The 27,115-nt window shown below is 41.1% G+C and overlaps 1 protein-coding gene across 1 annotated transcript; it reads right to left on the bottom strand.

Annotated features, from left to right (window-relative positions):
- Positions 1 to 14,306: 14,306 nt before the first annotated feature.
- Positions 14,307 to 25,218, bottom strand: LOC135713032 (osteocalcin 2-like). The gene is made up of 4 exons (XM_065236109.1): positions 25,211 to 25,218; positions 25,101 to 25,169; positions 16,589 to 16,707; positions 14,307 to 14,494 (listed from the first exon to the last, which is right to left on the bottom strand). Exons 1-4 carry the CDS (start codon positions 25,216 to 25,218, stop codon positions 14,307 to 14,309), a joined length of 384 nt encoding a protein of 127 aa, XP_065092181.1.
- Between the last annotated feature and the right edge of the window lie 1,897 nt (positions 25,219 to 27,115).

Genomic DNA, 27,115 nt, shown 5'->3' on the forward strand with positions numbered 1-27,115 from the left:
GCATTACCTACCGAATGACAAGAGCCAAAAGCGGACATTTTTAGACTGGCTGGCACTTGAACACGTCAAAGAACGAATAGAAAGAAAAGGATTGGCAAATAATTCAGTGGAAAAATCTAAAATATTTACATCCAGTTACACTCGAATGTATGAAGAAGGGAAGCCCTAAGTTTGCACCTTTAGAATTGATAAAACGATCCATAAAATATTGAAAAACGTTCCATTAAAAACATCCAAATGATCCATAAAACGTCGGAGAAAATCCCTAAAAAAGTGTGGGTGATCCATAAAAAATATCAATATTATCAATATTTTATGTGAAATTTAGCAACACATTTGTAAAAATGTATCACTAAATTTCTTAATAATGAGCATTGGAATTGTACGAATAACCTTTAAACATATTGCAATTGATCCATAAAACATTCAGTAATGAACCTTAAACTAAAGAAAGTGATCCATAAAAAATCAAGTTTGCACACTTAAAAATATAGGCATGATCCATAAATTAGACGTATATTATTCATGTTTAGGACACTATTTTTATAAATTTTGATCCATAAACCTTGAAAAATTGCTCCACTGCTTATCTACTTAGATTTACTGTCCTGCCCGTGTATTTAAGGTAGATGTGCGAAGCGACGGGCAAACGTCTAGAATTAGCTTCCAAAAGAAGATTCTATAATAATATTGTTAAGAAGCTTCCTATGGAATCTTCATTTAGAAACTTTTTAAGAAGCTTATTCTAGACGCTCGCCCATCGTTCTGCTCTTCTGAAAAAAAAAAACACGGGCAGAACAGTAAACCTGAGTAGCTACGCACTAATGTAGCAATTTTCCAAGGTTTATTGATCAAATTAAAAAAACATATGTATATATACCTAGGGGGGCGACTCTATATACGATGCAGAAAAAATTGTGTTTTGTTTCGGCTAGCTGCGCGCACGCTGAGTAGATAGAAAGAAGATTGATGACGATTCTGAAGATTTCCTGTAAAAAGATGAGGCGCGATGCAAGTAGATGCGAGAAATAAAAGAATATTTTTCGAAGACTGATTCGCTAGTGGTAGATCTGTTGAGCATCTAGAATTGAGATTTGGATGTGTCGCCCCCCTCGATATAGACTATAATTGGAACACACCAAAATAAGCATGTCTACCAACAACTGGAACACCTACCCTAGGTATGATCCATAACATTAACATTTATGTTTCATTTTTTCTTCCGAAGATTATTATAGAAGCTTCTTTTGGAAGCTAATTCTAGACGCTTGACCATCGCTCCGCACATCTACCTAAAACACAGCAGGACAGTAAATCTAAGTAGTTAAGCAGTAATGGAGCAATTTTTCATGGTTTATGGATCAAAATTAATAATACCATAGAGGTAACTCTAAGACCAAAAGGTCCCGAAGAAACGTACTCAACTTTGGCTCAGCTCTGGTACTATCTTCGGTCCCAAGCTAATCGATACACCCTTCGAAACGTAGGAAAATCCACGAGCCCCTCATTTTATCTGTCAAACTTTCATAGGGAATCAAAACAAACATAGTGTAGTACTGGAATTTATACTAGAATGGGGTACGTTAATCGATTTGCCGGGGACCAATAGGCTAGTCAAGTAGTGAGCCAATTTAAAATCGTTAGTTGCCACCGGTTGATAATACAGTGTTCAAAACGTGAATAATATACGTCTAATTTATGGATCATACCTGTTCGGAATATCGGGATAACCCTGTACCGCCAAACCCAGTGACAACCCTGTGGGTGATTCAGAAATCACAGACGTCAGGTTTGGTTCAATGGAACTGTGAACGTTGAACCAAACCTTAGATAGGTCGGAGTATGAACGAGAAAAAAAGAGGAAAAGAAGATACAATTCCAAACCATCTAAAAAACGTTTTACAGCTAAATTATTTTAATTGCCTAAATTTGTTAATATATCGATCGTTTAATTAAATTGTAGTTATTTGTAGTGAACTAGCTACCAACAATCAATACGATACTAACGATTTTAAATTGGCTCACTACTTGACTTGCCTATTGGTCCCAAGCAAATCGATAAACGTACCCCATTCTAGTCAAAATTCTAGTACTACACAATGTTTGTTTTGATTTGCTATGAAAGTTTGACAGGTAAAATGAGGGGTTCGTGGATTTTCTCGTGTTTTATAGGGGTGCATCGATAAGCTTGGGACCGAAGATAGTACCAGAGCTTAGCCAAAAAGTTGAGCACATTTCTTCGGGACCTTCTGGTCTTAAAGTTACCTCTATGTAGCTACTGAAGTAGGTTAGTTGGAGGTGGAATTCGTGCAAATATTGAATTTAATAACCTCATATTTGCTTAATCTAGATACTACAATTTGATCCTAACATCTGGTAACCTAGTTGAAGATGCTAATTTCAAATAACAGACTGTAGTGGTAATTTTTATACGATAGATGGAGTAGATGAAAGCATAGAGTTGATAGTTCCGTCAGAGTACGGCAGTGTGAAGATTGTATATAGATATTAGAATAGCGAACTAAGGCAACTTTTAAGGAAGGTACAAATCGGTTTTTTCATCTCTCTTTACCAAACTCCCCCTTTGGAGAGGGATGGTGAGGGGTGTCCCCCCCCCCCCGCCGCCACTGGCAAAAAGAGATGAAAACCGACCCGTTCAAGTACCAACTGTGTGTTTGAAACAGTTCTACCGATTTTTACCGCACTTCAATTGTTATTTGAAGGAAGGCATCCAGTCGTAGGTTTGGAAATTGCAACTATTGTTACCTACAATTTGTTTCTAAACGCTATATACATGATTTACCCTAAGTAACTAGTAAGTAGCTCATTATACATCGTTTGCGTGCATAACTAAAATAATAATTGAATCCCTAAATGCTAAATCTAGCCAAATCTTTGTTGACGGAAGATAACTCTCGGTTTGAAAATCTCCCGCTCAGCCTCCTATCGCTTTTCATGGAGGAATTTCTCTTCTTCCAGCGCTTTCTTATTTGCGCTTTTCTCCTGCAGCAACTGGTCTAGGGATTTTTCCAGGCTAACCTCATTGGTACTTCCTTTTCCAGATTCGGTTGCGGCATCACTCCTCGCTCTATTATTTCTGCTAGGTGGTTTCTTTGAGACAGACTTCTTGGTTCCTTTTGCCACCTTCAGCATATTTGTGCACTTAGAGCACGTCTACGGAACCTCCTTTACAGCTGTTGTCTTACCAGCACAACTATAATGGGTCCAGAAATCGCAGACATCACACTGGACCATATCATCTACGTGGTCATGGCCTTCACAAACCGTACAGTTTTTATCGCTGTTCTGTTCTTCACTCAACGGTGGTGTTGATCCCTCTGACATTTTGAAGTTATATCCGATGTTGTTCATCATGAATGTTCGGATTAATTGATTCATAATACATTCAGCAGTGAATCTTAAACTAAAGAAAGTGATCCATAGAAAATCATGTTTGCGCACTTAAAAATATAGCCATGTTCGTATTAATGAAAGCAACTTCCTCAGAGCAGTCTCATTTTGGACAGCTTGAAGCTGAAATAGGTTTTATTATAAGCATTAATATTGGTTTTGATTTTATATTAGTTAAATAAAACCTATTTCAGCTTCAAGCTGTCCAAATCGAGACTGCTCTGAGGAAGTTGCTTTCATTAATACGAACATGTCTATATTTTTAAGTGCGCAGACATGATTTTCTATGGATCACTTTCTTTAGTTTAAGGTTCACTGCTGAATGTATCATGGATCAATTGCAATATGTTTATGGGTAATTGGTACAATTTCAATGCTCATTCCTTAGAAATTTAGCGGTACATTTTTACATTTGTGTTGCTAAATTTTACATTAGATATGGATCATTCACACTTTTTTAAGGATTTTCTCCGAAGTTTAATGGATCATTTGGATGTTTTTTATGGAACGTTTTCCAATATTTTATGGATCATTTATTGGTTTTTATGTTCAAAAGTATGTTTGCCATGAAGAAGGCAATGCATTGACCAAAAGTTGCATTGAATGTTTGTGCAAATCAGTCCTTGATAAATGTTACAAGGGCGGAGACGTTATTTGCGAAAATCACAAAAAATGTATCAATTTATACTTGTGCCATTCTTGCAACAACCTACATCAACCAAAATCTTTGCATCAAGACTATAAATGTGGTTCTGGACGTAAGAGGTGTTCGTTTCGCTATCGTTCCAATGATGAAAAGGTAAAATCATTGTGTCACGTATGTCTTAAAGCTACATGTAAGAAACATAAATCGGAAGAAAAGGGGTACTATTTTTGTAATAGCTGTTGGGCTTGCGTACACTGTTGAATAAGAAAAAAAGGTTAAAATCATAAGAATAAAACCATGTCTAGTACAACTTCTTAATTCTCTTGAATCAGCATAGGGATGAAATGAAATACTGTCTTACTTCGATAATTTACTTTAGGTGTAACAGCATTTCTGGGATAGCAAATTTGAACTCTTAATATGGTCTATACGGACGGAGTTTCGTAAAATAATGTAGTTTGATATGTCACACGAGGGGTTCTGGTTCTTATTGGGAGTTGGATATTCACCCGGGGAGGGGGGGGGGGGCATTTCTGGGGACAGTGGAACATGTCTGGAAGGGCCAATTGAATGGGACTGTGGACTGTCTAAGACCATTACTGGCCGTGTAAAATCATAAAGTTTGATATGTCGCACGACGGACTTTGGTTCTTGTCGATAATTGAAAATATACCTGGGGACACCAAAACATGCCAGGGAGGGCCAATGGGATCGTGGGCTCTCAAAAAGACCATTACTGACCGAGTTCAGCAGAATCATAAAGTTTGATATGTCGCATGACGTATTTTGGTTCTTGTTGAGAATCGGCCACTTGCCTGGGGACACCGGAACATGCTCGGGAGGCCTAGTGTGATCGTTGAGTCTCATTAAGGCCATTATTGGCCAAGATCAGTAAAATCATGTAGTTTGATATGTCGCATGATGGGTTATGGTTCTTGTTGAGAATTGGCCTCTTCCCCGGGGGCACCGGAACATGTCTGGGAGGGCTAGTATGACCATGGACTCTCAATAAGGCCATTATTGGTCAAAATTTGTCAAATCATGAAGTTTGATGCGTCACATGATGGGTTTTGGTTCTTGTTGACAATTGGCCTCTTCCCCGGGGGCACCGGAACATGTCTGGGAGGGCTAGTATGACCATGGACTCTCAATAAGGCCATTATTGGTCAAAATTTGTCAAATCATGAAGTTTGATGCGTCACATGATGGGTTTTGGTTCTTGTTGACAATTGGCCACTTCCCCGGGGGCACCGGAACATGTCTGGGAGGGCTAGTATGACCATGGACTCTCAATAAGGCCATTATTGGTCAAAATTTGTCAAATCATGAAGTTTGATGTGTCACATGATGGGTTTTGGTTCTTGTTGAGAATTGGCCACTTCCCCGGGGGCACCGGAACATGTCTGGGAGGGCTAGTATGACCATGGACTCTCAATAAGGCCATTATTGGTCAAAATTTGTCAAATCATGAAGTTTGATATGTTGCACGATGGGTTTTGGTTCTTGTTGAGAATTGGCCACTTCCCTGGGGGCACCGGAACATGTCTGGGAGGGCTAGTGTGACCATGGACACTCAATGAGGCGATTACCGGCCAAGATTTGTAAAATCATGAAGTTTGATATGTCGCATAATGGGTTTTGGTTCTTTTGGAGAATTGGCCACTTCCATGGGGCACCGGAACATTTCCGGGATGCCCAATGTGATCATGGACCGTCGGTATAGCTGCCATTGGTCCAATTACATCATTTGAGAGAAAAAACATGATGTTCATGTTCATACTTATTACAGAACAGTAAAGCCGAATGCCGACCAAAAGGTACCCCAACGAGAAACGGAATAACTCCGGAACCATGTATTGATCCAAATATTTTCAGATGGACTCAAAAACTTCAATACATTCCCGACGAAATACAATTTTTTTTGAAGAAAAAGATTGAGAAATTATGTTTTAAGAGCTAATTGAATTTTGAAATCCATGCAAATTTAGACGTTAGGCACGCAAAGGTTAACGTCTAAAATTTTTCATGACTTCGTTACAAGTTCCATTTTTGGTTTTCACAGTAAAAATTAAAAAAAAAATTATACAAAACCTAGATATCGTTTGGTATCAGTTTATTGCCCAAGAAATATGCAAGAACTTTTTAACAGTCAAGGAAATCCTAAAAATCTCTTTATGAAAATTTATAAATCTTCAGGTTAGTTAAGATAATTCAGAACTTTAGGAGAGTTTAAAGATCTTTAAGGTTTGTTCTGAGAATTGTGTATTCATGATTATAAGTAATATTCATGAAAATAGCGAAACCCATCAAGAAGTTGGAAAACGTAAACGTAAATATGAAAGTAAAAAAAAAAACAGATTTGCAGAATATTCCGGGAAGTTGAGAGATCTTTTGGGCAGGTTTATTAATTCCAAGGAAACTCCAGGAACATCATCAGAAGAGTAGCGAAAAATTCAGAGAAGTTCCATGAGCTGCAGGAAAGAAAAGATAATTTCATGGTGTTCCACAAAAACTGTAAAAACTTTAAAGTAGCTCCTGAGAACGTCAAGGTGGTTTTGTCAGCTTCAGGGTACTGCAGAACCTAAACGTTCTAGGAACTGCAGGCATATTTACAGAACTTTATGATACTAAAGAAAACGCAAGAGAAGCACTTCAGGAAAGAGCACACATCTGTAGGACAGTCACAAAGAAATTTCCAGACGTTCAGACAAGTTTGAAGGTTTGAAATTCAAAGTAGCACTATGAAACTCGGGTCACTCGTGACATTTTCGGGGATGATACTTGAACTCGTGACAATGGCGTGAGAGGTATGGAAGTTAACCACTACGCCAAGGTCGTTCCCTAATTTGAAACATGTTTTGGGAACATTTAGATTTTCAGGGAAATCAAAACATTGTCTTGAACAGTTCCTTTAACTTCAGCACAGTAGTACCAAGAATTAGGACAGTTTATTAACTTCAAGAAACTTTAAGGAACTGAACAAAAATTCCAAGAATTTCAGGTAATTTCCGATATCTCCAGGGATGTCAACAGAAATTTAGAGGAGTTTAATGATTTCAAAGCAGTTTTATTAATTTCAGAGATGATATAATTTGAGAAAGATCAGAGAACTTCAAAGCGATTCCATCCCTGAATTGCAGAAGCTTTCAAGAAGCTCCGGAGATTTATTGAATATTCCAAGAATTTTGCAGAATGTTACAAACATTTCTTGAAACGTGCGTGGTTTTCGGAGAAGTTCATTGAATTTCAGGAACTTTTTTGGACCACTGGATAAGCCCAGATTACTGCTTCAAAAATTAGAGAACGTTAGAGAAAATCCGAGAAATTATAAAAGACATTCCTTGAGTTTCATGGAAGTATTGAAAACATGGAAAAAATTGTGCCGTATTTATTTATTTTATTTATTTATTTTTAAATTCAGTTCAGTTTATAGTTAATGTTCCTTAGTCAATGTGCTCAAATCCTGTTTAACACTTTTAACATTTAAAGTTTTTTTTATATTACTTCATTCGTGAAGTTTACGATTTTCAGTGTTGGTTGGAAATGCTATCTAACATGAAGCTTAAGTGTGGTAATTCATTAGCTAGTGAAAGGTCTGAGTAGGGTAGGTAGTTAGTTTCGCTAGAGTATGGCAGTTTGAAAATTGAACTGCCTTACTCTAGCGGAACTAACAACCTACCCTCTTCAAACCTTTCTCTAGCTAAACATTATCACACTAAAACTTCATGTTAGATAGCATTCCCAACCAACTTTGACTTTTAGCATATTAATCAAATGTGTGACATTTGAACAATGTAATAAGACACCTACTTTAATGAAAATCAATCATATGCAACTCCCCCTGCACATCCCTCGCATCGTTGGATAACTCTCACGTACGAGAACTTTATTTGCCTTTCCTGGGTGCTGTCCTAGTACTCACCCTGGTATTTTTTGTTTTGTTTTTGCGCCCCCGTGTGCCCGACTGTCAAACTAGCTTTCCCCTTCAGCCGGTAGAGCCGGGTCTTTTGCAAAACCAGAATCCACGCGCAAAGGGTATTACAACTCTTGTTTCCTCACTGCTGCCCGTCAGGACCGAGACGAGGAAGCAGACCCGCACAGTCGGAAACAGACGCGGAGCGAGATGGCGAGAGGCGAGATGGGAAATGTAATGAAGTACTTTTAACCTCATGAAAGTATGAAAAATATGAAAGTAAAAAAAAAAACAGATTTGCAGAATATTCCGGGAAGTTGAGAGATCTTTTTTTTCATGGTGTTCCACAAAAACTGTAAAAACTTTAAAGTAGCTCCTGAGAACATCAAGGTGGTTTTGTCAGCTTCAGGGTACTGCAGAACCTAAACGTTCTAGGAACTGCAGGCATATTTACAGAACTTTATGATACTAAAGAAAACGCAAGAGAAGCACTTCAGGAAAGAGCACACATCTGTAGGGCAGTCACAAAGAAATTTCCAGACGTTCGGACAAGTTTGAAGGTTTGAAATTCAAAGTAGCACTATGAACGCCAGACTAGGGTCACTCGTGACATTTTCGGGGATGATACTTGAACTCGTGACAATGGCGTGAGAGGTATGGAAGTTAACCACTACGCCAAGGTCGTTCCCTAATTTGAAACATGTTTTGGGAACATTTAGATTTTCAGGGAAATCAAAACATTGTCTTGAACAGTTCCTTTAACTTCAGCACAGTAGTACCAAGAATTAGGACAGTTTATTAACTTCAAGAAACTTTAAGGAACTGAACAAAAATTCCAAGAATTTCAGGTAATTTCCGATATCTCCAGGGATGTCAACAGAAATTTAGAGGAGTTTAATGATTTCAAAGCAGTTTTATTAATTTCAGAGATGATATAATTTGAGAAAGATCAGAGAACTTCAAAGCGATTCCATCCCTGAATTGCAGAAGCTTTCAAGAAGCTCCGGAGATTTATTGAATATTCCAAGAATTTTGCAGAATGTTACAAACATTTCTTGAAACGTGCGTGGTTTTCGGAGAAGTTCATTGAATTTCAGGAACTTTTTTGGACCACTGGATAAGCCCAGATTACTGCTTCAAAAATTAGAGAACGTTAGAGAAAATCCGAGAAATTATAAAAGACATTCCTTGAGTTTCATGGAAGTATTGAAAACATGGAAAAAATTGTGCCGTATTTATTTATTTTATTTATTTATTTTTAAATTCAGTTCAGTTTATAGTTAATGTTCCTTAGTCAATGTGCTCAAATCCTGTTTAACACTTTTAACATTTAAAGTTTTTTTTATATTACTTCATTCGTGAAGTTTACGATTTTCAGTGTTGGTTGGAAATGCTATCTAACATGAAGCTTAAGTGTGGTAATTCATTAGCTAGTGAAAGGTCTGAGTAGGGTAGGTAGTTAGTTTCGCTAGAGTATGGCAGTTTGAAAATTGAACTGCCTTACTCTAGCGGAACTAACAACCTACCCTCTTCAAACCTTTCTCTAGCTAAACATTATCACACTAAAACTTCATGTTAGATAGCATTCCCAACCAACTTTGACTTTTAGCATATTAATCAAATGTGTGACATTTGAACAATGTAATAAGACACCTACTTTAATGAAAATCAATCATATGCAACTCCCCCTGCACATCCCTCGCATCGTTGGATAACTCTCACGTACGAGAACTTTATTTGCCTTTCCTGGGTGCTGTCCTAGTACTCACCCTGGTATTTTTTGTTTTGTTTTTGCGCCCCCGTGTGCCCGACTGTCAAACTAGCTTTCCCCTTCAGCCGGTAGAGCCGGGTCTTTTGCAAAACCAGAATCCACGCGCAAAGGGTATTACAACTCTTGTTTCCTCACTGCTGCCCGTCAGGACCGAGACGAGGAAGCAGACCCGCACAGTCGGAAACAGACGCGGAGCGAGATGGCGAGAGGCGAGATGGGAAATGTAATGAAGTACTTTTAACCTCATCAATCTTTCCACAGCAGACATTTCGTTGCTCTTTTGTTTCAATATTTTCTGAAACTTATGGATCTGCGTCTTTGCTTTGGCATGGTTCTTTTATTTTTTTTGCTACTCGTCTCCAGTCCGGATCTTTCATCAACATCATCGCCATCCGGGAAGCGACCTTATTTGTTGCCGCCCCCTCTCAGTTCTTCCGTTTTTCACATGTCCCCCTTTCCCCCTTTCAGGAATCGGTTTACACACGGTAGAATGCCAATGAGCAAAAATGCGCAGCACCAACGGGTCGCTAGTCGGAAGCCGAAGCCGATGATGGGCCCTCGGGTGGGACCGTTTATTATGTGTAACTGATTATAAAATCGTGACGAAATTCTCATTTCCTGTATTTACGTATTCATTTCGTTTTTATACTTGCTCATTCCGTAGGCGACGGGTGGGTGGCTCAAATTTACGGAAAGGATATTGGATAATGTGAGTATGAGCTTCTTGGAGGATGTCAGGAAATTTGAAGAAAGTTCTCTTGACGACGAATGCGTAGAAGTTGCTGTATCGTGTCTAATAAATATTTTTTTTTTTAATTTATCTGCCCTTTTCTTATTGCCTAAAATTCAATTAGAACTATTGTTTAAAGTCTGCTTTTTTTAACTGTGTCGCTGAAAAGAAAAGCTGATAGTTACGACGGCGGCGGTGTCAACGATGCGAAGGCCAACAATAGTAGCAACGATAATCGAAATGTCAAAAAGTGTATTTGACAAAGCGGAAAAGCCCGTTCATCCATTCTTTCGTTCCCTCCTCTATTTCCTTTTACCACGCGTGGAATCGGATCTTTGAGGTTATACGCTCCCTCACGCACATCGATGGATTGCCAGACTTGACTGATGGTGGCAGTGGAGGCTTTGCCAGGATGAATAGGAGTTGTCTGGACCCCATAGAAAGGGACACGTTTTGAGATTTAAATTCCTGGTGGTACATCATAGTAAGAAGAATCGATGATTGGGGGAGCGGGAGGTGGTTGACCCGAGGGGAGTCAAACGGCGTGAACTTTGCAGCTAAACGGATGTGACTAGGATGATTGATGAAGTTGATGGTTGGAAAAAAGGCTTGTGCGTGCTTGGGAAATTTGAGGAGCGAGCATTTTTTTTTCTGGTGCCACCATTTTTCATTATCGAGAGTTTGAGGGGTGAAATAAAACATCAAACCAGCTCTGATATTTTTATTTTTGGAAGATACGGGTAGGCTGATTGAAAAAAGAAACACTTCAAAGCGATCAGAGGTATATCCCGGTGGAAATTATATCCAATATAAATATCAATCCGAAGAAAACAAGTTTGAAGCTACGGTAAAAAGTTTCGAGCCAGGACTACTGGAATGGATGTGTCAGAATCCAGCAGTATGAATTTCTTGTCTTACTACTTTACTTAGTCCTGTATTTACTTGGATGGATGTGGGTCATAAAATCAGTTAAACCTATGGTTAAGATTTGAAAAATGTTGAGTGCATTCTCGATGTGGTTTGTTTTTCTTAACCCTTACGTGCCGGCAACTATTTTGATGTTCACATTGAATAAAAATCAGCATCATGTATCACTCTGTAGACACTTTCTTGTGACATGTTTCAGTCACAATTAAGCTATTGAAACTTTTCGTGATGGAAGTATGCTAGGGTAAATTAAGGCTTTGGAAATACCATAACCTTTTAAGGACAGAGGCAATGCTTAGTTTTGGCAGATAGGTTCTCTGAATCCTAATATATCCTCATGCAAAAAATGAGCACTAAAGGACTTAACTTACCTCCTGACGATAAAAGGTAATGGATTTGCCGAAGCCGTCATTTACCATACATGGAATGGATTGGATAAATCATGAAGTCACACAAGTTTATACTTGTGTGACTTCATGATTTATCAAATCGATTCCATTTGAATTGGCAAATCAAAGTTGGCACTCGTGGAGAATAGATGAACTATGAAAGTAATGATGGTTTCAAAATTTTACACGATGAGGTATACGAGTTCAATCTTAAAATGCCTTTATTTTGCAAATGGAGCATTTTATTTAAATCTGGTTAATGCTACGTTAGTAGAAAACTTAAGGACTACTCAATAGATATATAATATAGAAAAAAAAATATTTATTTTCAGATTTTTAGGTGTATGCATGGATTTCAGCTTTTCTACAAATGTAGCAACAACCAGATTTAAATACAATACTCCATTTTCAAAATAAAAGCATTTTAAGATTGCACTCGTATAGCTCTCCGTGGAAAATTTTGAAACCATCCTCACTTCCATAGTTCGTCTATTCTTCACGAGTGCCAACTTTGATTTGTCAATAGCTTCATTATCTGCTGGACCGTCAAGCAGTACAGTTTGGTTATTACTCGCTCTCTCGAGTGGTTCGCTAGTTCGTTGCGACAGTGTTCGCGCTCTTTTTTCGGGGTGTTTGGTTAAGCATGGAGAAATCGCTATTGGCAAACAATCGTTACACCATCCTAGAAAACGGCGTCACCGAAAGTGGAAAAGAAGGAGAAAGTTACACCGTTCCTCGTTAATGGGGTGTTTACACTTATGCTATTTTACTAGTGCTAATGAGCTAGCTGCTAGCAAAAATGCTCACTAGCATAATGTTAACAGGGAATTAGCGTCTACCAGCATGATATTTCAGGAGCAACTGAAATTCGTGCTAGTTGGCGAGTAAACTAGCGCGAGGATTTCCGAAAAGCTTGCGGGAGAAAATTCATTTTACACCGGTAAATGTCTCCAGTGTACCATGCACCTGTGCACTGAAGGCAATCAAGCTGATGATACCAGCGAGGCCGTCGAGGCGTTGCTGAAGCAGAAAAGCGTGGAGTATTTTTCCCACGATATTGAGGCGACCAAGCCGCTCTAGGTGGTCTTGCGTGGTCTTCCCAACATGGAAATAGTCACACTGTCGGATGAATTCAAGCAACATGAACTTAAGCCAATCAACATCTTCAAGATTAATAGTCCTGACTCTTCACGTAAGTACCACGACTAGCACTATCTGGAAAGGAATTCAACATGTTTGAAGGACCCTCAGAGCACCTTTTCGACATCATGGTGATTTTGTAGTAGTACAAGGCAGTGATGCCACCCAATGCACAAACCATGCTGTTCGGGCATGGAACAAGAAACTGCCACATGGCCTATCACTGCAAAAATTGCGGCAAACATGCGAGCTAATGAAGGACGCAGATCCCAAATGTGCCATTTATGGTGCAGCACCAGCAAAACCCCGAAGCCCGAAGCGGGCGGAATTCATTAATATAAAAAAAAGCCTCTACGCAGCCTGGCCACAGAAGGGTGCCAGAAAATAACAGGCAGAACTTTCCAGCCATTCTCCAACGGCGTCAAATTCCCGTGCTTCCGCCACTTCCACTCAACAACCGTAATGAAGCATGAAGGTGCTCCCCCTTCACCAACGATCGAGAACGCAGACACTCTGCTTACAACGGTGGAGCTAGTTATACTCGTAACAGAAGTTATCATGATCCATCCAGTGCATCCATCAGACCTGAACAGAACAGCTTCATGCTGCCGTATCCCTCATCAATAAGTATCCCAAGCAACAATTTGGGTTTTATGAGGGTACTTGAGTGCTTTAAAACCTCAATAAAACTTACAATGTTACTTGGGATGAACCAAAAAGCCATCAAAATTGCCATTTGGAACGTTTGGTCGCTCCAGAGCAAGAGCATCGAGTTCGTTGAATTCCTCAACAAACGAAACATCGATATCGCCATCATCACCGAATCGCACTTGAAGTCCGAGATGAATGTCGTGCTTCCCGATTTCCGGCTTGTGGGGCTGGATCAAACCAGCTGCAGGGGAGAAGAAGTGGCCAACGCTCTAAGGAGGAACATCGACTGTCGGCTGCTGCCGAGCTTCCAGCTGAAGATCATCGAAACCGTAGGGGTGGAAGTTTCTACCCCCATCGGTCTCCAAACGAGTCAACATCAGGGATGGGTCGTCACTAGACCTTTGACGAGATATTCTCAAGCTATCGACGGCAGGAAAACTTCATCATCGCTGGTGACCTGAACGCCAAACATCAAACTTGCAGGAAGCACAGTACGACATCTTGAGTCTGGACACTCCCACCCGGTTGAGAATATGCGGTGCCCACGCTACCATCGACATATAAATCAACAACATCGCTCAACCTATCACCTACCAGGAACTCAGCTCATACCACCATCCGGTGGTGGCCGAAGTTTGTTCCTCGGTGAACCGATTCGAAGCTTCCCGGCACAAATACCATCGTGTCAACTGGGATCAATATCAATACTGCGTCGACACAACCAACAACTACGATGCCGAACCGGAGACGACCGAAGACGTTGACCAGTACTTGCTTTCCATCGTAGAGGTGATATCCCGGGCCAGGAAACACCGCGTGCCAGTATCCAGACAGGTGAGCAATACTCTGAATCTTGACAGATCGACCAAAGACCTACGTAACATCATCCGAAGGCAGTACCAACACTCTGGTTTGCCTGTCCATAAGAGCAATTGGAATCGCGTTACCAAAATTTTCCAAGCCAGAATGGCTTAACGACTTTGGTAGTAAAATTCGCTATCTCCCAGATTGTGCTGTTCTGGAATCTTACCAAAATTCTTAAAAAACAAGCCTAGGTCCATTCCACCACTGATACCGCTGAATCGTTCTGACGATTCAGTGTGTCATCTGATAACCCATGTAAGGAAGGCTGCAGTGAAAGGTCAACACTTCGTCAGTTCCCACAATTTCGGATAGAACAGCATAAGTCCACACGAGGCCGCGGTTGCTGTGAAACGCAGCCAACCTCCATCAGATTCCCAACATTTTTCCTGAGGAATCCAAGATCACAGCTGTCGAACTGTTGGCCAATATCAAATCATCAAAAAATATGAGTTCCCCAGGTTTCGACAACATCCTCAATCTGGCACTCAAACATTTCTTCTACCATTTGGAATTGATTTTCAATCAGTGCCTCCGACTTGGCTACTTCCCCTCGGGATGCAAGTCAGCTAAAGTCACACCCATCCGGAAACCTGGGTAGGATCCTTCCTCTCCTTCAAGTAACCGACCTTCTCTCAACCTTCTCTCAGGGCTACCCAAGCTGTTCGAAAGAGTAGTTGACAGCCGGTTTTCTAACATCTGCCGAAGAAAACAACATCTTACTCGAGGAGCAGTTTGGTTTTCGAAAAGGTCGATCGACCGTCCACCAACTGACTCGAGTAACAAACATTCTTGGACGGAACAACCCAAGTAACATTGTAAATTTTATTGAGGTTTTAAAGCACTCTACAAGTCTAAATCATGGTCGTCAGTACCTTCATAAAACCCAAATTGTTACTTGGGAAGGCTGTTTCTAAAACATCTGCTATGGCATTGTCAGATGTTGAAAAAGCATTTGACGATGTCTGGCATGATGGCCTGGTGTACAAGTTGTATCGATAAGGTCTTCTGATCTTCCTCGTGAAGATCATACAAAATTATGTATCGGACAGGACGTTCCAGGTCTCTCTGAATGGCATCACATCGGATGCCTTCAACATCGGTGCAGGTGTGCCCCACGGGCCCATCCTGTTCAATTTATTCACCTCTGATATTCCGGCTCTCCCTGAAGGTGGATCGTTGTCTCTGTTTGCATACGACACATCCATCGTCTACAAGGGTAGGTTTATCGGAGCTCTGACTACCAAACTCCAGAGAGGCTTGGGTGTCCTGTCAGAGCATTTCAACAGCCGGAAGATCCGTATCAACGTGGCGAAGACCCAGGTCATAACTTTTCACACTCAAAATCTCCCAGGCTTGTTCCGTATGAGAATAACAAAATCTGTCTAAACGGCACAGTGCTGGAATGGTCAAAAGAGTTAGTCTACCTCAGACTGACTCTAGACAGTCGGAGCACGTCGACAAAACGAAAACCAAGTGCAACATCTTGATAAGCCACTGGAAAATAAGCTTACTGTCTACAAGCAAATCATCCTTCCGGTAATCGAGTACGGTATGTCAATCTGGGGGAGTTACGCCAAATGCATTACATGCATTAATACATTCGGTTAAAATGCTAGTTCAATCTAGTAGTAGTGTTGCCAAGTGGTACAATCCAGTAGTAGTGGTGTTGCCATGTGGTACACTGAAAAATTGCAATAGCAGGTTAGTCACCAAAGTTTTCGAGCCGCTCCGTCTGTCACTTCGTTTGTGCTGCTACTGCTACTGCTACTGCTACTGCTACTGCTACTGCTACTGCTACTGCTACTGCTACTGCTACTGCTACTGCTACTGCTACTGCTACTGCTACTGCTACTGCTACTGCTACTGCTACTGCTACTGCTACTGCTACTGCTACTGCTACTGCTACTGCTACTGCTACTGCTACTGCTACTGCTACTGCTACTGCTACTGCTACTGCTACTGCTACTGCTACTGCTACTGCTACTGCTACTGCTACTGCTACTGCTACTGCTACTGCTACTGCTACTGCTACTGCTACTGCTACTGCTACTGCTACTGCTACTGCTACTGCTACTGCTACTGCTACTGCTACTGCTACTGCTACTGCTACTGCTACTGCTACTGCTACTGCTACTGCTACTGCTACTGCTACTGCTACTGCTACTGCTACTGCTACTGCTACTGCTACTGCTACTGCTACTGCTACTGCTACTGCTTAAAAGATCGTCGGTCAGAGTGAACTGATGTGATGATAGGGCTCGGTGGCTTAGAGATGACCGTTATTGGTTATTGAGTCGATCGAGCAAATGATTCAATCGCAGACGCCTTCTCATTCGCATCTAGATCTCTAGAATTGTCATTATATATAAACCTGGGAGGGAGAAGCTGACTCGAAAATGTGAACGTCAAAAAGAGCCAGAACCAAGCTGTCACGAACCGTCATTTTGAGTCAAGTTGAGTTTTGATGATGCTTTTCTTACAGTTGAATGAGAATGCACAAGGCGGTATTGAAATCTTGCGTTAAGTAATGTATGACAAACTATCGTTTCCAGCTACCTTGTTCAATGGGATATCGTTGTTTACATTAATTCATTGAATATAGGGTAGAGCACTAATTCGACCAAATCGCCCATGTTGGACCTATAGAGCAGAAAACATCAAATAATTTAATTGTTTCAGAGTTAACAAATCAATTGTGCATTTGGTACGATACTTTAGTTCAATAGCTACTGAACGAAGTAAATGAGAACGCGTGATATGAAACCCATTTTTCTCAAAAACAAAAGAAGCGCTCGGACGTGGCAAGTGAGGCAAAGGACTTGGCAAAGGAGGAGCCAGTTGTGTTGCATGATAACTTACAGAGTATTACCAAGTCCGCCGTCCGTCGTCTGATCTAAAACCCGAGTGTGCTTCAAGGTAAGGTGATGCTGGAAAACGTCATTCGTGGCGCTGTTACCTGAAGCGTCAGGAACGCACCTGAGGTTAAGCTTCGTTCATTTTCCCTATCCGAAACGGCCTTGTCCAGGGCCACCAACTAATATCAAAAGAGATTGTTTAGGAATTCTACTAATCTTGGCATGAATGAAATTCCTGGAACCAGCAAAACGGTAGCAACCAAGCTTCTAATCCTGAAGCAACTGGGCTCTCTGAGTGCCCATTTCTCGTAGCGATGAAGACTAGCTTTCCAAACACCGGGTCAACCCGTGTCCAGCGTAGCCGTACAAAGAAGTATTTATAGTGATCTTATATGGTTGACACAGAAATGCCTTATTGCATTGAAAAGCAAGAAATTCAAATAGCCAGAAAATTTTTGTGACCCTGAAAAGGGCCGTTTGATTTGTCAGATGAGTTCTGATGAACACAGCATAGCTTTGCTGTTGGCTTACACTCCGGTACGGAGCAGATTGCCAACGCCCTGAGTTAAGAGCCTAGAGCTCGAAAAGTGACAAAGTGGTTCAACGTGTAAGAGTTATACTTTTTACTGTCAAGGCGGACGTTGCAAACGAAAATTAAGTCCACTCACGATCCATGTCCAGGTGCAAATATTTCTTCATGAGCTCGACGAACTTCAAGTTCCCTTCGTTCATGAGGTCCATGTTAAAATTACCCAGCACAATCATGGGCATTGGCTCCAAGCAATATTTCGTCAGATTCAGCGCACAAAAGTACTGCTTCTGCTTGTACGACAAATCTGTACGATAGTAAATAGAACAGAAAATCAAAATATAAAAATGAGGTAAGGAAAATAATTAAAATATGGTTCAGATTAATACCTGGCTCAATAAAGATACACATTACCATTTATTATATAAGACCACGTAGTCTTACGTCACCATTGCGTACAACCCCATAGGGCTGTCCCTTGTAGTTTTTTTTAAATCTCAAAATCACCCATGGTGTGCAATGTGCATGCACACTACACACCAAATTTAAATCGCTAAAAATCAGCATAATTTTTCTGATCTTAGACTTGATGAAAGGTCAGCAAACGTTCCAGTTATATAATGCTGTTCACTTTTCCAGCAATTCCAACATCTGTCAAAATGACAACATTTTACTGAAAATCAGTATTGATTTCAGCAATATTTATTTACTGACTTTTTCAGCAATTCAAAATTCTGACATTTGGCAGCATTCTGATGATAAAACTATTAAACTCAGTAAATCGAATTTGTTTTCACTAGTAACTTCCAGCTTCTGTAAAAGATCGTTAATACAAAATAAAGACAAAATCGACAGGCTCTTTTCCATGTATAATTTATTGAATATAACCAGTGTCCTTCGTACATAATTTTATCTATTTGTAGCTGTAGTCTTCCTCATCCTGCAGGCTTGACGATGGTGTACAAATGAAAAAAATACTTGCGACTGAGATGCTAACAGTTTGACAGCTTTCGTGTTCAAATGATTTGCGATGGTCAATTCTCAATTATTAATGATTTTTGGCACCAATTTCGTGCCCTCGCTGACCCCGTGCTCTGCTACCTGTGTGAATGACTAGATGATTCGTTTCCTTCCACATCATATGGGCGACCATCGTCGCCAACCAAAGCTGACATGCTACGTGCTCCACAATATGATCGATGATCCGCCCTGTAGCACCCCATCGGAACCCACCTAAGCAACATGGTAAAACGCAGCAAGTAATTGCATCGCAGAAGCACATCACAACAACACACACACACATCGAGTTTCATCACCAACTAACCTAACAGCAGCATCAGCAGGGCCACTACAACAGGCAGACACCCATGGTTTATTTTTGTACAGCGAACCCGAAAGCATTCTTTCGCTTCTGGGGGAAACATTGCTCGACTATCGCCCTGCAGCAGCAGCAAAAAAAAATGTTTCCGCCGCACATCGTTTCCTTTAATTTCGTTTTAAAATTTAATAAAAGCTAAATGAATGAAAAGTACCGAGCGAAAAAAAAAACTCTAGCAAACAACAACCGAGAAGCGCTGTGTGTGTGTATGTTAGTGAGTCATCTCGTCGCTCCACTTCCCAGTTAGCGGTTAAACAATAGATGCTACGTTGCGCTGTTACCATTGCCTTTAGAAGGGTGCCGATTCAGTTTTGCGCTTTAGTTGGGTGGGTAATTTTTTTTTCGCCGGCTGCTCACCTAACAACGTGAAATATGTTTATAAAATAATTTTCATTGTTATACGTCCCCCCGGTGAGATTGTCCGTCTGAGCTGCAAGAATGTGCGTGTTGTTTTTGTTCCGCCCTGTCGCACACAGTGGTCGGAGGAGGATCAAATCGTGGCAGAAATTAAGGGCTCTTCAAGGTTGCATTATGGAATCCTTGTGTCTTCAGCAAAGCTGATCCTTCGTACCTAGACCTTCATTTGGTGTCATCATTTTAGTTTTGTTTTTACAAGAGTTATATCCAACAGTAAACAAGGTTATCTATAAACTTCCCCAAGGCACCATCCTTCTATAATCACGGTGACTCTGAAGTAAAAATCTATTAGGAAAAAAAAATCAGTATCGCTGAAACACCCACCAACCGAAAACTTAGGATCACCCCTATCACATGAGATTAGTATGGAAATGTCTAGAACAAATTTTGTTTTCTTCGACTTTTTCACTATTAATCACGCCCAAAAATCAACCCTCCCGTCCATTGCAATGACCTCCGATAGAACATTTTAAAACTAGCCTCAAACTAAAGAGGGGCTCCTAAGGTTTCTGTTCACATACTCGCGAAAGCAGCATCTGGGTGTACCTGTATCGACCGATAGCACCATAAAACTGATCCGTCGATCATGGTGCACAGTGATACAAATTGAATTAAAGATGGTCGTTGTTGTAGCGTTCCACACGGGCTTACTATGCGCACTCACACAATCATAGCATGCTGCCTATCTTAACTACAGGCAGAAGATGCCTTCTACCGGTACGCCAATGAAAAGTAGAGCCACTTTCTAATCCGAAGATCCACTTCTGTTCTGTGCACATCCAAATTTTTTTTTTCCTTGGCTTGTTTTCCGTCGATCTTGTTTTCCGTGCTGAGCACCAATGCTACCGACGCCAGGAAGGCAGCTCCCACATCTGGACCCTGCCCGGATAAAAATAACCATAAAATTACAATAAAATACCAATAAAATACAATAGATTCTATTGTTGACAATTTATCTTATTGTGATTCTATTGTATTGGCCAGATAATCAAATAGTCACCACAATAGGTTTACAACAAATACTATGGAATCAAAATTTTGCACAATAAAATAACAATAAAATTTATTGTAATGAGATCAAATTTGTTAGAGAAAAAATTGATTTTTTTTTATGGTTACGGTAACTAACAACCCCCCTTTTCTATTGTAAATGTCTCATAAACAATAGATTATATTGTACATAACAATAAGTTCTATTGTATTTTTATTGTTTTTGACAATAACATTTATTGTTGCTACAATAGATTTTATTGTATTGTAACAATAGGTTCTATTGTTTTTGTATGGTAAATTTTTATTCGGGTACCTATCGACCCATCAACTCATGAACCGGGGACCAACGGCTGTACTTCCCTTCCGAAGGAAGGCGTGATCAGAGATGTTATGCCTCAGAACATCCCGGCGGCGCCGACTGGGATTGAACCCAGGCCTGCTGGGGTGAGAGGTAATCACGCCTACCACTACACCACCGGCGACGCTTATGCACATCCAAATTATAACTTTTTGAAGTTACGAGATAACGGGTTCATGTCTTGGAAAAAGTTGCAGAACAGTTGATTTTATGAACATTTGTATTCCATTTAATGGAAGGTTTCCTACAAATGGGAGAAGGGTGATTGAAAAATTCATTTATTTTTTACGCTATTTTGTCTGCAACTACTCACTCACAAGGCTTCCATAATGCAAACCTGAGCAGATTTAATTTATCCCACAATTTGATACTTCTCCAACCACTGTGCATCGGTCGAGGTAGTGAGGAAAAGTGTGAAAAACTTTTTCTGTTGAAAATTTTCTGCACACTCTTTCTGTGTCTTTGTGTGTACTCCTGTTTGGGACCCATCGATGGGTGACGACAAAGACGGCGACGGTAACGACGACGACGACGAAGATATCAACGGCGGTCGGTGCAGCCGTTCAACCACATGCACATGCACTAGAACTGGTGAGTGGTGAAGAACCCATTCCAGTTGGTGAGCGAGAACAAAGAGATCCGACACTAGACTGTTGTTGGTCTGTGGAACGCTGCCTGGGTTGGGGCTTGGCGGTTGTGTGACGAAATAATTCTGTTCCACCCGGATTCTTTGAAGTCATTATATATAGCACACGTTATGCCAAGCGGAACAATCAGCAGAAGCAGACTGTTAGCGGCGAGGAAAACTGTGCACAAACATTGTAAGTATATGTACAGATTTCGAGAACAAAAGGGAGATTACGATTAGTGCTGCGGAGTAAACAAAGTGTTGGAGTTTGCCACGTTTGCTATCACTTGGAAGTGATTACGGGATTCCGATTGATCGACGTGGCAAATAAAAATTGACGGAAGGGACGTTTTTTTCTAAGACTTCAAAATCAAACCCCCTTAAGTACTCATCCCATAGGTAAACGCGTCAATATCACAGATATAAAAATGAAACTACAACGTGCCTAACTTATAACCCAAGAATTAAATAAAGTAAAGAGCCTTTATTGGGATCGACACTGATGAAGACTACACGTTGTAGTCGATTATAGGGATATACACATGAATTACGAGGTTCTTCTTTGGCTATTTATTAGTCAACGGTTCCGGACATCAAAGCGAGTTACAATAGTAGTAGTAAAATTATATTTATTTCTGTTGATTATGGTAGTATATTGATTTTCATTGATTAGCCTACCTGGCTCTTCATCTTTGTTTAATTTGATATTCTAAATTAATATTTGTGTTTTTCAACTAGTTTACAATTTTTTTTTTATTGAACGGCTACACAGTCTTTGTTAAATTGAACGAGTTTTTATTTACCCGACGTTTCGACACGGAGATTGTGTCTTCTTAAGAGGGAACTGTAATTTTATGTATCAATATACTATGTTTTCCTTACATATTTATGTTATGGTGACTTACAATAGTTTTTTTCGTTTTATGTCTTATGTTTTGTCTAACTTTAACTGTCCGGTCTCTAATGTGTTGGTACATGCTGTAAATTGAGTATTTGTTTGTTACTTATTGTTTTTAGTATACTAGTTTTCAGAATATCCCTTTGGGGATGTGTTTTATTTGAATTGGAAAAAGTGATAACCTACCTAAATACGAGTATAACTTAACCTAACGTGCCAGATCACGTATGATCTGATGATTTGATCTCAGACAGGTGTCTCTGAACCTTTCCAGGATGAATACTCTCCGTTCTTCTAATGTCTGAATTCCAGTCCACGGGGGACTGTTTAGGACCATCCTAAGGATCTTGTTCTGGATCCTTTGGAGTTTAAGGTGATGGCATTTTGCGCAACTCTCCCAGATTGACATACCGTACTCGATTACAGGAAGGATGATTTGTTTGTAGACAGCAAGCTTATTTTTCAGGGACAGGGTTGACTTTCTGTTGATAAGTGGATACAACGATCTTATCAAGATGTTGCACTTGGTTTTCGTTTTGTCAACGTGCTCCCTAAAAAGAAGCTTGCTGTCTAGTGTTAGCCCGAGGTACACGACCTCTTTGGACCATTCCACCACTGTGCCGTTCAGACAGATCTTGTTATTCTCCGACGGAACAAGTCTAGGAGATTTAGAGTGTGGAAAGATAATGACCTGGGTCTTTGCCGCGTTGATACGGATCTTCCAGCTGTTGAAATATTCAGATAGGACATCCAGGCCTATCTGAAGTTTGGCAGTCAGAGCTCCGCTGACCCTACCCTTGTAGACGATGGATGTGTCATCTGCAAACAGAGACAACGATCCACCATCAGGGAGGGCCGGCATATCGGAGGTGAACAGGTTGAATAGTATGGAGCCAAGGATGCTTCCTTGTGGAACCCCAGCACCAATGTTGAAAGCATCCGATGTGATGCCATTCAAAGAGACTCGGAACGTCCTGTCTGATAGATAGTTGTTTATGATCTTCACTAGGAAGATTGGAAGACCGTACTGCTGCAATTTGAACACCAGGCCATCATGCCAGACATTGTCGAACGCTTTTTCAACATCCAACAACGCCATGGCAGATGTTTTCGACACAGACTTGTTCCGTCTGAGAATGTTTGTTACTCGAGTCAGCTGGTGGACGATCGAACGACCTTTCCGAAAACCAAACTGTTCCTCGAGTAACAAGTTGTTTTCATCGGCAGATGTTAGGAGCCGGTGGTATAGTGCTCTTTCGAACAGTTTTGAAAAATGTTAGGATTCTGAAGAAGATTGATGGCATTTTCAGCAACCTCAGATTCATTAGGGCTGACGATGTTTTGTCCGAGATTATGGCAGCTGACGAAGTGTTGACCTATCGCGGCAGCCTTCTCTTCAGGAGTTATCAGATGAACCACTGGGTCGCCAGGACGATCCAGTGGGGTCAGTGGGGGAATGGGCCTAGGCTTGTTTTTAAGAATTTTTGTAAGTTTCCAGAAGGGCATAGCACAATCTGGGAGAGAGCGGATCTTACTAGCAAAATCGTTATTTCTGAGATCCACCATCCTGGCCTGAATGATCTTTGTTCTTCATTCCTTTATTTAACGTCGGTCTCTGTTCCGCAATCTAGTGCCAATCACCGACGGACATCGATTGCCATCCATTGACGGCAACCGAATGTGCAGGAAGGCAGCTTCCACACCTGCGTAGGATATCGCACCCATTCACAACACACATGGGCCGGGACCAACGGCTTTACTTCCCTTCCGAAGGAAGACGTGACTAGAGATTTTTATGCCTCAGAAAAATCCCACCGACCTCGGCTGGGGATTGAACCCAGACCCATTGGGGTGTTAAAAAGCAGTCACGCTTACCACTACACCACCGGCGTCGGCTTTTTTAAAATATCCCCCCTAGGACTAATGATCTTTGTTAATCGATTACAATTGGTCTTCAAGTTAGGCAGGCCAGTACGCTGGTACTGCCTACGAATGGTGTTACGGAGTCTAATGAGATCTTTGGTAGGGCTGTCAAGGTTCAGAGTGTTACTCACCTGTCTGGATACTGGCACGTGTTGTTCCCTGGCCCGGGAAATCACCTCCTCGATGGTTTGTAGACACCGGTCAACATATTCCGACGTCCCGGTTGGACATCGTAGTCGATGGTTGTGTCGACGCAGTGTTGATATTGCGTCCAGTTGACTCGATGGTAGTTGCGCCGGGAAGTTTCGAATCGGTTTACCGAGGATCCAACTTCGGCCACCACCGGGTAGTGGTCCGAGCTCAGCTCCTGGAATGCCACAGGTTGCGAGACGAGCGAGTTACAATAGGGTGCTTAGGATTTATATACCTACTTGACCGGATGTTCATTCTTTTTCTCGTGAGCACTACCAACTCTCTATGTAAATTATGTTCACTTACAATACTTCAATATAATCTACATGAAATGGTATTTTGTCAAAATACAATAGGGTATGTTATATAACAATTAACACTACGGAATTGTTACATTCCAAGGTCCAATCGTTGGAATCACCGTCACCCAGGATTACATGAATTTCCCTGGAAATCATATACAGTGGAAGCCTGGAAGCGTACCTACCTGCTGCTTTCATCCATGGTCGTCTCAGTGGCATTAGCCTCGTTACCGTCGCTGTCGCCGTCGTTATATCTGTAGAAAGGAAGAAAAGAGAAACCAGAACCTGAAACTACCTGTCCATCCCGCCAAGTTCTCCGGTGAGTCACCCGTCATACAACAGATGTTTTCGGCAGCTTATGATAACATTCTACGTTTTACAACTTTTTTCGAAGACAGCAAACCTGTATTTTGTATCGCTGCATCATCTCTGCGGCCAAAACTTGAACAATTCCACCAAATTATAAAGGGTGATACGGTCAAAATTTGGTCAAGGGAAAACGCGTGTAAATCGGTGAAATCGTTTATTTAAAAAATCAAATTAAATTTCTTTTTCAAGTTCAATTAGTATAAAATTCAGGAAAAATATTCAGTTAGGCGTCCGCTTCTCCAAATCCGAATTGCCGGGCCTTACGCTTGACCCCTGCCATCAGATTTTGTACAGCCACCTTGTCCACCTTCTTCGCCGCAGAAAGCCAGTTTGCCTTGAACTGCTGCTCGCCCTTAGCAGTTTTTTTTTGGTCTTCTTTAAGTTCCGCTTGACAATAGCCCAGTATTTCTCAATTGGGCGGAGCTCTGGCGTGTTGGGAGGGTTCTTGTCCTTGGGAACCACCTGCACGTTGTTGGCGGCGTACCACTCCATGGCCTTTTTACCGTAATGGCAAGATGCCAAATCCAGCCAAAACAGTACGGAACAACCGTGTTTCTTCAGGAAAAGCAGCAGACGTTTATTCAAACACTCTTTCACGTAAATTTCTTGGTTGACAGTCCCGGAAGCTATGAAAATGCTGCTTTTCAAGCCACAGGTACAGATGGCTTGCCAAACCAGATATTTCTTTGCGAACTTTGACAGTTTCATGTGCTTGAAAACATCTGCTACCTTTCCCCTTCCTTTTGCCGTATAAAACTCCTGTCCCGGAAGCTGCTTGTAGTCGGCTTTGACGTAGGTTTCGTCGTCCATTACCACGCAGTCAAACTTCGTCAGCATCGTCGTGTACAGCCTCCGGGATCGCGCTTTGGCCGTCGTATTTTGTTTATCATCGCGATTTGGAGTCACTACCTTCTTGTAAGTCGATAGTCCGGCTCGTTTTTTGGCTCGATGCACGGTTGTAGACGATACACCCAGCTTATTTGCGGCATCTCGGAGAGAGAGGTTAGGGTTTCGCTTGAAACTACCGGCAACTCTCTTTGTCGTCTCAGCGGCTTCCGGTTTTCGATTTCCCCCCGATCCAGACTTCCTGGCTGTCGACAAACGTTCCCCAAACACTTTAATTACATTTGTAACGGTTGATTTGGCAACTTTTAGCGATTTTGCCAACTTTGCGTGCGAGTAGCTTGGATTTTCGCGATGCGCGAGCAAAATTTTGATACGCTGCTCTTCTTGCTTGGACGGCATTTTGACAACTGAAGAGTGAATTCCAAAATCAAAATAGGAGCAACATTCTACACACACACACCTTCAAAATGAGGGGTGTTCAGGTTTTTTAAATGCAAAATTGAAAGAAATACGTCAAGTTGATATTGACCAAATTTTGACCGTATCACCCTTTAGTCCTAATAAATCCAAGAAACTTCACTCAAGACGTCAATGCACTTGGAGCAGTACGATCCTCAGCGTCACGGAGCCACTTATTTCCTATGTCACCCTGGGTATCTGGTTCGAATTTGAGGCAAATTGGTCAACATTTACCCATCTCTAAACCGTGTTGCAATTTGTATGGGAAAAATCGTCAAAATGTATAGAGAAACTGTAGTATTTTTTTTCCTTGATTTGTTTTGTACTGAGTACCAATGCTACCGACTCCAAGGAGGCAGCCCCCACACCTGGACCCTACTTATCAACCCATCATTTCATGAGGCCGACGACCAACGGCATTACTTCTCTTCCGAAAGAAGGTGTGATCAGAGATATTATGCCTCAGAAAATATCGACAGTGCCGACTGGGATTGAACCCAAGCCCATTAGAATGAGAGGCAGTCAC

Source organism: Ochlerotatus camptorhynchus, unplaced genomic scaffold, assembly GCF_037179485.1.
Source record: "Ochlerotatus camptorhynchus isolate MF236.1 unplaced genomic scaffold, CSIRO-AGI_Acam_v1.1 ptg000530l, whole genome shotgun sequence".
Lineage (NCBI taxonomy): Eukaryota > Metazoa > Arthropoda > Insecta > Diptera > Culicidae > Ochlerotatus > Ochlerotatus camptorhynchus.

Bases quoted from the DNA above. Each gene is read 5' to 3' on its own strand.
- LOC135713032 (XM_065236109.1), bottom strand. The intron at 16,708-25,100 runs GTAGGTACGCTT...GTCATCTCTAAG, and splicing joins ACCATGGATGAAAGCAGCAG to CCACCGAGCCCTATCATCAC. The intron at 14,495-16,588 runs GTAGCAGTAGCA...TCTTATGGACAG, and splicing joins CAGTAGCAGTAGCAGTAGCA to GCAAACCAGAGTGTTGGTAC.